This window comes from Peromyscus leucopus, chromosome 1, assembly GCF_004664715.2.
Source record: "Peromyscus leucopus breed LL Stock chromosome 1, UCI_PerLeu_2.1, whole genome shotgun sequence".
In the NCBI taxonomy this organism is placed as follows: Eukaryota; Metazoa; Chordata; class Mammalia; order Rodentia; family Cricetidae; genus Peromyscus; species Peromyscus leucopus.
The window spans coordinates 79,251,708-79,264,909 of NC_051063.1; the positions used below are offsets into that span (position 1 = coordinate 79,251,708).

The 13,202-nt window shown below is 54.8% G+C and overlaps 1 protein-coding gene across 4 annotated transcripts in view; it reads right to left on the bottom strand.

Annotated features, from left to right (window-relative positions):
- Positions 1-3,551: 3,551 nt before the first annotated feature.
- The window catches only part of Il21r (interleukin 21 receptor), a 31,409-nt gene continuing 21,758 nt past the window's right edge, over positions 3,552-13,202 (bottom strand). For 3 of the 4 annotated variants that reach the window (XM_037210805.1, XM_037210809.1, XM_037210812.1), the window contains 7 exons: positions 11,639-11,741; positions 10,793-10,992; positions 9,697-9,890; positions 8,841-9,018; positions 8,054-8,153; positions 6,804-6,888; positions 3,552-5,278 (listed from right to left, as the gene is read on the bottom strand). In XM_037210805.1, coding sequence (XP_037066700.1) covers positions 4,553-5,278; positions 6,804-6,888; positions 8,054-8,153; positions 8,841-9,018; positions 9,697-9,890; positions 10,793-10,992; positions 11,639-11,741 — 1,586 coding nt within the window. In that variant the 3' untranslated portion in view covers positions 3,552-4,552. The remainder of the gene's footprint in view (positions 5,279-6,803; positions 6,889-8,053; positions 8,154-8,840; positions 9,019-9,696; positions 9,891-10,792; positions 10,993-11,638; positions 11,742-13,202) is intronic. The other variant, XM_028867904.2, reaches the window with a different exon arrangement.

Consider the following 13,202-nt stretch of genomic DNA (forward strand, 5'->3'; position numbering starts at 1 on the left):
CTGGGCTCTGACACACAGCAACTTCAGTCCTGGCCCCACGGATAGGGACAGGCAGGCAGCAAAGTCCAAGGCGGGTTTTGTTAACCTGTGTGTTGGGGAACAAAGCCAGGCAGGTGTGTGCTGCAGCTGGGAATAAGGGCCCCCACCACAGTTAGTTGTCACACGGAGGTGACGTGCAACCTGGACCGTGTCCTTGACACCTTTGCGCACGTGGATGGCTCTAGACAGCAGGGCTTCTCTCCAGCTAGTCATCAGTCTATGCACCTGCAGGAAAAGCTGCAGCCATAAGGAGGCAAAGCTCATCACTGGCTGCCCCTTCGTTCTCTGAGAGTCCTCCACCTACTTCCTGTGGTGTGTCAGGCTGGATGGGCCGCGGTGGCTGTGCGGCCTGGTGAGTGGCAGCCACATCCAGGTAGCACAGCTCCCCACACAAGGATCTTTCCATCCAATGGGGAGGCCAAGAGGAACACAGCTCGCAGGGGGCTCAGTGGACTTGGGGAGTCCTTCCCTGGGGCTTCTGTTCTCAGGGGGAGAGGTGGGTTTTATTTCCCCTTGTCTCCTTCCTGCATGAGACCCTGGAGACCCACGTCACAGTGGGAATGCACTGGAGACACTGGGGGAGGTTGCTGCGATCCTGGCAGAGGCAATGTGACTTTCACATCTGGGAGGGCAGAGGAGGAGTGCCACCTGCTGTCAGAGGCCCGCTCAGTGTGAGGCCATAAACAGCTCTAAGCAACCCTGCCTGGCCCCTGGTCCTTTTCATCCCCCTTCCTCAGGGCTTGAATGCTACACAAGCACTGTGCCTGTGAACCATGCCCCCGGCCCCTCCTCTCCTCTCCCTGAGGTCCTTAGGATGGGAGTTGTCTTTTCATTGTGAGTTGTTAGGATGCTAGAGCGCTTCCTGCCACCAGCAACAGGAACCCACCTCAAACCAGCTTACACACACAAATGGGAGATGTCAACTGGTCCATTGGGTCAGGACAAGGTGGGGTGTGCTGTGTAAGAGTCACACCTCGGCAGCATCAAATGACAAGAGTTCATTGGGGGCTCACATGTCATACTGTCACAGGTACAGGAAACTCAGTCCTGTCCTCAGGCAGGGAGCATCACAGATGGCCAGCTCAGTCACCACCGATGCCCATGGCACCAGAAGATGACTAGGAGGTACTATGGCTCCCAGGCAAGTGCTCCATCAGACAGGATGACTTCCTGTTTCTGCTTGCATCGTCTCTGACCCTATGAGGCTGGGATGTTGACATGCCTAGCAGGCCAAACACTGGAACCTGTGAAGCTCACAGTGACTACTGATCACACTCCTGTGCCTCAGTCAGGCGTGGCTCGATCCAGAAGCTCCCAGGTTCTACCTCTCAGCGCCTCAGGCCAGCTGTTCTCTCCTGTTGCTCCCCCATCCCCGACCCGGCAGCTCCAGGCGTGGCTCCTCCCGGTAGCTCTGTGTTCCCACAGGAAGAGATGGAACAGTAGGGCCTGGGGGGGGGGGTGTCAGAAGCTGGGGCAGGAGGATCAAGACTTCAAGACTAGCCCAGGCAACGTAGACCCTGACTCAAAATAGGAAAAGTAGAAGGGTGACAAGGGATGCTAGCTCAGTCATAGAAGACCCGCCTAGCATCTGTGAGGTCCTGGGTTCTAGCCCCAGCACTGCTACAGAGAAAAGCATGAAGCAGCTCAGGTCACATGTCTGCCTTGAATACACAGTGGCCTGGGTTGGGGGGCGGGGCCAGGGAGTCCAGGGGGAGGAGTCTAATGCCCTGTCTCCAGAGCTAGGGAAGTGGCAGACCCCCATGGGTATTTGCTAAGAGGTTTGCCTCTTGGATTTCTTCCGTGACAGATCTCAGACAGGCCCGGCTCACCCTGCCCAAGGGATAACCCCATCCCCTCAAAGCCAAGACGGGCAAAGCCTGGACATCAATGACTGTGCACTCTTGTGGAGTGTGGTGTGAAGCCCCCATCCTTCCAGAGAACCTTACTCGCAACTCTGGTCTTAGGTGAGGCTTCCTAAGGCCTCATGCGGTGCCCATCAGCAGCTGACCAGCTCCTCCCAGCCAGAAGACATCCCTCACCAACCGTGTCTAGAGTCATCTAGTTCATAGCCTGAGATCCTGGAAATAAGAGAGCTACAATCCAGGCTTTATTAAAACTTTATTAAGCACCTGTTGTGTGTAGGGCGGGGATAAAACTGGGAGCAGACCAAGCAGCTAGCTTCATAGAGGTATCTGTCCACCCCCTCTTGAGCAGTGTGTCTGTCTCTCCATCCGGCTGTCATTCCTCACACCTTTGACCGTCTTCCTGTTGACCCACTACTAACTCATCCTAAGCGGTCCAGCTCCTGCCTCCAACTTTGCATCCATGTTTCTTCACAAGGTGTCCCTTCAAAAATGGAGCCAGCGAGGGCCAGCCCCGCAGCCCTGAATGTTCTTCCTGCCCACACCCCAGTGAGGGGCTCTCCCTGCTGGGGGGCTGAACTGGCTCCCTGGAGAGCTGCCAAGAGCACCTGCAGTCTGTGGCTCCCAGAGGATGTGAAAACCACAGCACACTTTGGTCTAAGTGTCTGGGGGCGGGGGTGCAGCAGGGTGGGGCTGTGAGCACGTGCAGGAAAGGAGCTGTGGGTTTTGCTGCTCCGAAAGCCTCACACACACACACCTTGGTCCTAGGTGCAGTCTCACTGTGGAAACTGTCAGTGTTCCAGAACTTTCCAGTCCTGAGTCAGATACTGAGGACATTCACGCATCCCCTGGGTGATTCCACCAGCTACCCTGCTTTACACTTGAGTCAGAGGGAGCTTTTGGCTGACTGCTTTCCAGTCCAGCTCTGCAGACTGGACAGATAGACAGCCTTTCTCCCTGGGCCATTGAGGGGAGATGCTACATCCTGGAATCCCAGCCAGGATGGAGGCGTCCTACAGTGTCCAGAGCAGATCAGGCTCTCCGCTGCCTCAACTCTATCTTGTTTGGCAAATACCACAGCACATCTCAGGTGAGCACCCTTGCAGGAAGAACAGACCATTCAAGAAGAAAAGGACAAAGGGTAAGGGAGGGAGAGGAGGGAGCAGAAAAGAGGGAGAGAAGACAACCTTGGTACTGTCTAGCTCCCATACTGCCCTGCTGTCCAGGGAGAGCTGTTCCAATACCACCCAGTACTTTTAGCTTCCCTCATGCGGCATGCTCGCAGGAATCACTGGATGCAAGGGGACCTTCCCTAAGTCCCCAGGATGAACATGGCACCAAGGACAGGCAGGGGAAGAGCAGGTACTGGCTACAGAGTGCCCAGAAGCTACTTTTTCTTTTCTCTTTCCTCCTTCCTCCTTCTTTCTTTCTTTCTTTCTTTCTTTCTTTCTTTCTTTCTTTTTCTTTCTTTTCTTTCTTTCTTTTTTCTTTCTTTCTTCTCTTCCTTCCTTCCTTCCTTCCTTCCTTCCTTCCTTCCTTCCTTCCTTTCTTTCTTTCCCTTCCTTCCTTCTTTTTTAAATGTGCATTAGTGTTTTGCCATGGGTTTTGGGTCTCCAGGAATTGGAGTTACATACAGTTGTGAGCTGCCATGTGGGTGCTGGAAATTGAACCTGGGTCCTCTGGAAGAGCAGTCAATGACCACTGAGCCATCTCTCCAGCCCCTAGAAGCTGCTTCTTGTTGGCTCATTTGTGTTCCCTGCACTCTGTGGGTGTCATATAGAGGGTCTGTGGGTAATATGCTCTGTACTCTCTTCCCATGCCTGATACTTGATATTTTCTGAGTACTTACAGGAATTTTCTTTTTAATAAGAAGCCAGGAAAAAACAAACAAAAAAACAAAACAAAACAAAAACCTTGGTTGGTGGTACTGTTTCTGAGAGACCAGGCTGTGCATGTCACAGCCCAGAATCCCACTCAGTGCCCTTGCAGGACTCTCCACAGGTCCCCAGGCTGGAGGTGTAGGCTGACTTTTTCCATTCCCCCACCTCGGGGCATGCATCTGGTCCTAGAAGCCACAAATCAAGAAGCTGTAAGGGCCTGCAAACTACACAGGGCTGAGCCGGGGCAGCCAGGCCATTTCTAATGCCCAGGAAAGCCAAGTCAGCAGAGTTCAGAAGTGGCTTCTCCAGGCTGCATGGCCTGGAGCCACCCAAACTGGGATTTTTAGCTACATCCCTAGGTTCCCCCCAAGCCTTCCCACGCCGATGGGCTCTGGAGGCTCCTTCCATCCCCTGCCCAGGAGAGAAGACAGTGGCACCTGCTAGGGTTGGATTTGGTGACAGTGTCCTGGGGCAGCAATCTGGACCGGTCTCTGGACACTGACTGTGGGGAGTCTGCAGGGGAGGAGTCAGGGGCTCATGTCCAAGAGACACCTACACTCACGCATGCACACGGTGAGCTCAGGCAGACACACACATGTAGGACAGTGCACACAGGCATGCACAGGCACTTCTCGCACATGGATGTGCTAACACACACCCAAGCCACACAAGAACACACACACACATACCTACATATTCACACTGTAAATGTCAGGCTCAAAGGCCCTCCCGAGACAACAGCCTCTTCTCATCACAGCTGGCCCTCGTATGCTAGCTGGCCTGGGCCCCACTGTCCACAGGTGGAGGGGTCCTGACCACCCACTGGCGGAGATAGCTGCGAGGGGGCCCTTCATCGCACTCCACGGGGCTGCCACAGTCTGAGCCCGCAAAGCCGCTGTCAAAAGTGTCCATGTCCAAGCCAGGGGGGGAGCCTGCTTCACTCACAGAGCTCCCTCCTTGAGACCCAGTTCTCCAGGGTGGACCTGCTGTCCAGTCCCTCTCCTCGGCAAGGGGCAGCCTCAACCTGTCCAGGAGACTGCCTGGGGAACCTCCCAGCCTGAGGCCACCACCTGAGACACAGCCACAGGGCAGAAGAGTGGTGTTTGCGACCAAGAGCAGGTCCTCTGCATTAGGGCCAGCATCCAGGTTCAGGGCTGGGTAGCCGTCATTCCCACAGCTACAAGGCCAGGCACATGGACACTCTGCGTCCCCCACAATCACTGTGTCAATGGACACCAAACCATACGGCCGATCTCTCTCCTCACTGTAGGCTGAGTGCCCTGGGCCAGCTACCAAGGGAACTGTACACCAGGGGCCAGTCTCGGCCACTCCATCACACTCCAGCTGCTCTTCCAGACCTGGTGGCCCCAGGAACTTCTTTCCCTTGGCTGGGTATGATGAGGAATGTCCATCATGCACTTGTAGGACTGAGTTTGCTGTGGGATTCTGTGGTGCCAGCTCCAGGCTAGAGGCCGTGAATGGGGTATCCACCCATTTCTAGGAGAAAGAAACATCGTCATAGGCTGGGGTAGATGCTTGGGTGTGAACAGACAGAGCCAAAGACACATGGACACTGAGACACAGAGACGAGCCGAAGACAAGGAGAGCAGAGGAACAAGACACTAGCAGAGAGAGAGACAGGACCGTGTTGAACCCCTGTCCAGGGAGCCCCAATCCTGTCCTCTTTCAGGACCCGTGTCCCCTCCTGCAGTAAGGACAGACTGCCTTCTGTGTCATATTCACTCTAGTAACCAGTGCCCCAGCCTAGGATCGGCTGGGTGCTGGCGCCAGGTTCCTGTGTCCTGAGGTCTAAGTGACCCAGCCCATACCCTGTCTCCTGACACTTCCTGAATGAAGTCTGTAGTTCTGCTGTGTGTCCACACTAGATGGAGGAGTGAGCCCTGCTCACAGCTGTGTCCTCAGTACCTGACACACAGCAGATTTACCCCAAATGTTTATGGATGGAGTGAATCAGTAACAAGCCACATGGAAAGGCCTTTAGGGGATCTGGACTGAGACAGTGGCCCTGAAGCCTTGAGAACCCTCTTGCCTGCCAGGACATTGATGTCAATAGGAGAGCCTCCATTGAGCTGACTGAGATCACCCTGTAGAGCAAGATTCCAATTCTGAGAAGGTCCCCTGAAAAAAACATCTCAGAACCACAACGGTCCACTATCCCTGACCTGGAGTGACTTCTTAGCTGTGTGGCCTTGAGCTAGATCCTTGCCCTCTCTGTGTCTCATTTCCCCCAGCTACGGAATGGCCCCACCCACAGCAGTGTCTTGAGGACTGAGTGAGGTAATGCTTGTTTGCTGACAGTGCGTGGCACACAAGATTAACAGCAACATCAACACGGCCCGGCAGGCAGAAGTGCTGAGTTTCAGGGGTAAGGAAGGGCTGTGGGCACACCCCTGCCCTGCTCTGAAAGGCCTGGGTCTCCTCCTGGACCCAGGGCTGCTGGGAACCCACTGCAGGAGCTACTGTTAAGGGGCAGCCACAGGCCAGGTGCACAGCGGGTGTTCCTTGGGTGCCCTGCTGCTCTGACCTCCAGGGGCTGCTGCAGGTGGCTGTTCCCTATCCTGACATCATATCCTCTCTCCGATGCCTCCTGCCCTGCTGGGTTTGCAGAACAGTGCTGGGCAGATACTCTGAAATGACAGTGGTGGCAGCCGTACTTGGCAGGGAGAGAGATGCATTGTGGGGTAGGGCAGGTCCTTCCCAGGTAGGATTTGCTCCCCGCCATAGATCAAGGCCACCACAGGAAACCCCAGACACCCAGCTCATGCATCCAGGGGTCACCCAGTTTTCCACTTTCATGGAATTCTAAGCTGGAAATACATCACAATAGCTAAGTCTGAGACCAGCTTTGCACCTTGCAGAATAGAGAAACTGAGGACTGGCTCCTGGTCAGGTTGGGCCTGAATACTCTGGGCTCACAGTGTGGTCTTGGGGTCAGGGTGGGAGTGGGTGGGGCTCCCCCAAAGGGGCCAACAATCCAGAGGGTGCAGCCAAGGTGTCTCACCTTGAAGTTCCCGCTGTGTTCCCTGTACAGGGGCTGGAAGAAACTCTCGGGGCTGGGCACTGGTGCCCACACCTTCTTCCACAGTCTGCAAAGAAAGGGGTGTGTAAAGCCCTGTGGCAGCAAGGAGGAGGTCTGGCCTCTCTCCTGCAGAAGCAACAGCTTCTATTGCCAGGCACCTTCCTGCCCACCCATCAGTAAAACGGAAGCAGCAGTTACCCTACCCCCAAGCTTCCTGCAGATGCTCAAGTTCCTGTCTCTGCCATCTATTGTGGGCTAGGCACACACTGCCCTCTGGGACCTTGACTTCCTCATCTACGATGGCGGGGGCCGGGAGGAGCCCATGCTGCCCCCATCAGCTGTGACTGGCACCCTGGTCTCTCCCTTCCAGATTCTCGGTCTCTGTCTTTGAGCATCTCACTGAAGGGGAACAAAACGAGTGTGTGCAGAGCCCCACAAGTGTGTGCAGAGCCCCACGAGCGTGCGCAGAGCCCCACGAGCGTGTGCAGAGCCCCACAAGAGCCCCACGAGCGTGCGCAGAGCCTCACGAGCGTGTGCAGAGCCCCAAGAGCGTGCGCTGAGCCCCACGAGCGTGCGCAGAGCCCCACGAGCGTGCGCTGAGCCCCACGAGCGTGCGCAGAGCCCCACGAGTGTGCGCAGAGCCCCACGAGTGTGCGCAGAGCCCCACGAGCGTGCGCAGAGCCCCACTCTGCCCCTTATCAAAGGCCTCTGCATAGAGCAGCCTGCAGCAGCGCTTGTGCCGAGGTGGTACGTTCTGGTTTGAATCTGCGGCCCCCTTCCTCTCCATGCCATGCAGCGCAGAAGCCCCGTATGTCAAGCAGATCCCAGACCACCCTAAGCTGAAATGAAGGGATGGGGAGGGGTAAGCGATCACCCCTTGGGCCTCCAAGTTCACTCTCTGGACAACGTCACAGTCAAGATCCCCTCAAAGAGCACAAAGTTTCTACCCGACCCTTGCCGCTTCACACTTGTGAGACTCTGGGCAAGTAGCTTGACTACTCTGAGCTTCAGTTTTTCCTGTGTGAAGAGTGGGGTGTCTGCAGTGTGCCCAGCTCACATGCAGCCATCGAGCTGGGGCAGGAGCTCTACAGTGTCTAGCACGTGGAACACGCATGCTGTTCACTCACATCACTGCTCTCACCAAGTCTCCAAGCCAGACAGAATAGGTCTTGGTTGGAGGGGCTGTGGCCCAGGCTGACCCCTTCCCTGCCTCCCTGAGCTCCCGGGCTTACCTCCAAGGCAGGTGAATCTTCAGGCCCATGAAAATCAGGACAGGGGTCAAGCCGATCATGAGGAGCAGCATGAGGTGAGGGTCCAAGCCTGCTTTGGGCTCTATATAGAGAGCAAACCGTGGGTCCAACAGAAAAGTCTCCCAGAAGTATGTGGGTGGGTGTGCTGGGGATCGTGGGGTTGGGTGGAGGGCTGGGAGGAAGTTGGAACTGATCCTTCTCCTTGGGGTTTGTGGAATGACCCCTCCCCAAAAGGCTCCTGGCCCAGAGGTATGGTCCCAGCCTGGGATGCTACTGGAAGGTGGTAGGACCTTTGGGACTCAGAGCCTAGTGGGAGGAGGTTGGGTCATTATAGACACACTAAAGGAATATTGGGATCCTAGGCCTTCCTCTGTCTTTGCTTCCTGACTACCATGAGGTAAACAGTGTCCTGCACTTCCCCCAATGCAACAGGGCCCTGCAATCCTGAGCCAAACCATAAGCTAAAGTAACCCATCTACTCTGTCAAGTTGATTATAACAGGCATTTTATTCTCATCCCAGGCAAGTGATGTCATCTCTCTGAGCCTTAGTTTCCTCTTCTGTAAAATGGGACAATGACTCGCCCCTCAGGGTTGGGAGTCGAATATACCATCAGAAGCAGCAGCTCCCCTCACAATGAGTGGCTGTATCGGGGGATGGATAACCGAGCACAAACCTCCCAGGCATGCCGGGAACCTCAGGGCTGATGAAGCTGCACCAGGACAAGATTTAGTACCAGAAGTGAGGTTTCCCACCAATGTCACACTCACCCTCAGCCTGGGTCTGGAAGATGACAGGGTCACTCCACTCACTCCAGGTCCCCCTGAATTGAGTGCCTGGCCGGGGTGCTGCCCGCACCTGCAGCTGGTAGAGAGAGCCTTTGTGGAAATCTTCTGGGAGAAGGGAGACGTTATGTGAGTCCACTGAGATCCGCTTGGTGACCGGCCTCTGGGAGGAGGGAAAAAACATGATGTTCTATGGTCCCCCAAGCCATCAATGGGGTGCAGAGGACTTCCCCTGGGGTAACAGCAGGCAGGCACCACAGGGAGCATGCATTCTGACTAGATCTGCCTAGAAAACGGGCTCCCTCTCTGTGGCAGTGGACCCACCCCAAACTGACAATGTCCTAGGAGTAACCATGGGCACTTCTGCACATCATTAACCAGAAGCTTCACAGACAGTGAGTCCCTGGGCTCCGTGTCTCAGATGACATAGGACATCCTTTTTGGAAGTTCTTAATTAAGCCATCTTGTCAATGGATGGCTATAGAAGTCTCCCTGGGAACATTCTAGATGATGCCCTTTATGGAAATCTTCAACCAGGACCATTCTAATAGATGTATAATTCTAGAAGCCCGAATATCTGTCTAAACAGTGGGACGTTCTGGAACCTTCCAGCTGTGCCCTCTTAAGTAGCCTCACATTTGAAGCAAGTGGACTGTTCCCAAACTTGCCCCGCTGTAACTGGGGTGGACTGCATGGGAGAAGTCAAGGTGGAGACATAGTGAGGGGAGGTAGGAGAGGGCTACACGCTGCGAGGGAGTGCCAAGTCCTGTTCCTTGCCTCACTATGCTGGGACCCACCTGGATACCCCTGCTGCTCCCACCCCAAAGCCCTGCCACCTCACCACAGCATAGGGGTCTCTGAGGTTCCGATACTGCAGCTCATATTGGAGCTTGCCCCACAGCACATAGAAGGCGGGTTCTTCATAATCTGAGCGCCAGGAGATATCGTAACGTCCAGAGAAGGTCACGGTCACATTGAAAGGGGGAGCTGGCTTGACTTGGAGGAAGACCCAGAAAGATGACACAGGGTAAGAATCTGCAGGAAGCAGAGTCCCTCCTGACGTCCCCCAAAGGCCTTGGGTGGCTTTGAACAAAGCACTCCCTGGCTACAGCCCCTGTTGCTTGGACTAGATCTGGGTGAAACATCACAACAGTGACTCAGGACTGGGGACTGTGGGGGAAGAGAGGGCACTCCCAGGCTTAAAGGCTGGAGCCAGGACTCAGGCCCTGCCCAGCCCAGCTGGGGACAGGCATACAGACCAAGAGCCTCTGGGCTTTCTTAGTAGAAAAGAAAAAAAACAAAAGCAAAAGCAAGAAGCAGAAGCTGGAAATCCAGAGGGCTGAAGGAAGTTTCTTAAGATTTAATGTTAGTGCCTTCGTGTGAAAAATCCCCAAGCAAGGTGCCCCCATTCTGTTGTTTTCAATTTCTCTCCAAAAGAAGGGGCCTCATGCCACATAGAGATGCATAAATATAAACAGATACACCCTCTGCCATGCGCCAAAGCTGCCGCCCCAAATCCTTCCTTTGCCCAGCTCAGCCTCTGGGGACCGCTGCATCCAGGTCCACCCTGGGACTCTCCTAACTTTAGGCCCCTTGCATCTAGCTGGGGGGATTCCATATTAGCTGACTGGTGCTCATTGCTAGGAACAGACTCCTAGGAGGTCATGTTTAAAGGGTCTTTACAAGGTATACCTTGTCCAGGGTCAGGTAGACAGGGAGGGCTGAGCTGGGTCCCCACCTCACATCTTTCCAAGCCTCTGATGCTCCTCTTGGGCACTGAGACCAAATCCACTACCAAACCAGCACACCTTAGCTAAAAGCGGTGCATCTAAAAAGGACGCTCCAAGGACAGTAGATTTTGAGGGCACGAGAAGAGCTCGCTTTGAGGTCAGAGAAGGGTCCTGGGTCCTCGTCAGCTTGGGGTTCATGGTACTCACTGCTCTCAGCCAGGACAAAGCTGCCACACTCCTGGGAGTTGTTGCCGGAGTGGTCCATCATGTTGACGGTGAAAGCATCATCCGACATGAATCCAGACAAGGGCATGTGGCATGTGTACTTCACGTGTGTGGTGTTGTGGCCCGACCTACGCAGGCTGCAAGAGGTTTCCTTGTCCTGTAGCTCCTCATATTCATCTTGCCTTCAGGGACAGAGTGACCAGTCATGCATGGCTGGGGACAGTGGAACTCGGTGCCCAGGGCAGGGCAGGAGTTCAAAACATAAGGGTGAGAGGGGCTGGAGGTAGGGCCGAGGGTCTCCCGGGGACAGTCCCCTCCCTGCAGTATCCAGCACACTGAGTCCAGACACAGCTTGCATTCCTCAGAGGACCAGGCGCTCACTACCTTGCTCAGGGCAACAGTTCTCAGTTATGGGAATTTGGGCCTAAAGCTGTCTCTGTCGGGGACAGAGAGTAGACTGCTGTCCTATAGGGAGGCTGGGCAAGTTCCTTCCCTCCTTTCTGTCCAACGCCACTGACCACCCACAGGTCTGTGCTTAGAGAGAGGCATGCAAGCTTCATTCTCTGCCCTGACAGAACTTCCAGGGACACTGGTCAGGTGGGGTGGTGGTAAATGCTTTGGCTCTTTAACTCCCACGGGGCAGAAAGGATGGGGACCTGGCTCTCAGCTCACAGTCCCGGTGGGGGCCGTTGCTGGTGGGAGGGACGGGCCCTTGTTTGCAGCCAAGCTTCTTGCTGAGCACGCCACAGGTCAGCTCAGCCCAGGGCTTCCTCCCACCCTGCCACCCTCTCCCAGCAGTTCCTCAGCCCGGGAGGCATGGCTACTCACCAGGTGAGAGTGAGTGTGCTGGGGTGGAGGTTCCAAGTCTCCAGGACACAGGTGACAGTCCAGAGGTAGTCAGTGTAGCAGGTGAGGTCCAGGCAGCCCCAAGCTGGAGGATAGCAGAGAAGCCTTTTTGAGTGAGAGACAGTCGGAAGGCCTTGGCAAGCTGTCTGAGACTGGGGACAAGTTTGGGCAGAGTCACAGGCTGGGATGAAAGCCTGAACACAGGGACTCTTGTCACCTGAAATCCCTTGTGTGAGTTCCAGCATGTCAAGACTGCGCATGGTGATGAGGGTCTTCTAATGTGGAACTGGGTCTCATATTTGGTCCCCAGGCCACTGTCCCTCAGAGGGTAGGGACACTCTGAACTCCCCACAGGCTGATGGACAGATCCCTGAGGCCAGGGAGAGTGGCACACGTCATGGTCTGAGCCCCCAGCCTCAACGAGGGGAGGGGTTTAGTGAGGACCGTGAAAGAGTGGGGAGGACTTCTGCAGTTGACTTCCTGTCAAGCTGGCTGTGCCGCGGCCAGTGACAGCGTGGCTACCAAGCTGTGACCAAAACAAATGCCAGGGCGGCAGGAGCTGGCTGGAAGAGTCACCTCTACCCTCAGCCTCTCCCCCACCACCCCAGCCATTTGTTACACTTTCCAAATGACAGGTGCAGGAGGCAGGGGCACATCTGGCTTCCCAGCATTTGGGGAATGGAGGCAGGTAGATTGCTAGTTCACGACGATCCTGGGCTACACAGCCAGCCCCTGTCTCAAAAGGGAAGAAAACGTATCTACCTAATTATTAAACCGAAATAATATAGAATTCTGGATACTACCCCCTCTCTGGGGTTTGTAGCTATGGAAGATGTCTAGGGGAACAAAGGGAATAGTTAAGGGGGTTCAGGAAAAGGGACAAGGCAGAGGGACTATGCTCAACGTCCAGTACACATATAAGAAAACAAAGAAATAGGGATGCAGCCATTGTCCAAATTTTGTTCAAGGTTTGGCCAATGAGCAGAGCCATTTTGAATTTTGCTTTGTAAAACTGCACCGGTATCTTCTCCCCACACACTGGAAATGTGCCATTTTCAACGGCTTCTTCCTTCTGCGTCCTGACCACTGAAAGCCCTGAACCAGTGGACTTTGCTCCTGGGTTCTAAGCTAGATTCCAAGGCCAGACCTGGCTGTCGAGGACAGCATCAAGGCTCCAAGGGTAGATGGCTTTCCTGGGCTGCTGAGCTCTCCTCCCTGGGGACCAGCATCTTCCTGGTCATGTGCCTGGCAGACTCTACTAGTGAATCCCAGCATACACTCTCCCAGGCTAGCCCCAGAATCTTTCTCACAGTTCTTACATAGCTCCTACCAAAAGTTGTAGAGACCAGGCCAGTGAGATGGCCCAGTGGGTAAAGGTGTTTACTGCCAAGTCTAACATCCCTGGATCTCACATGGGGAAAGGTGAGAACTGATTCCTGCAAGTTGTCCTCTTTGGCAACATGCGAAGCACATACACGTATTAAGGAAGGGAGGGAGGGAGGGAAGAGAAGAGAAGGAAGGAAAGAAACAGTATGTAGTGTCAGGA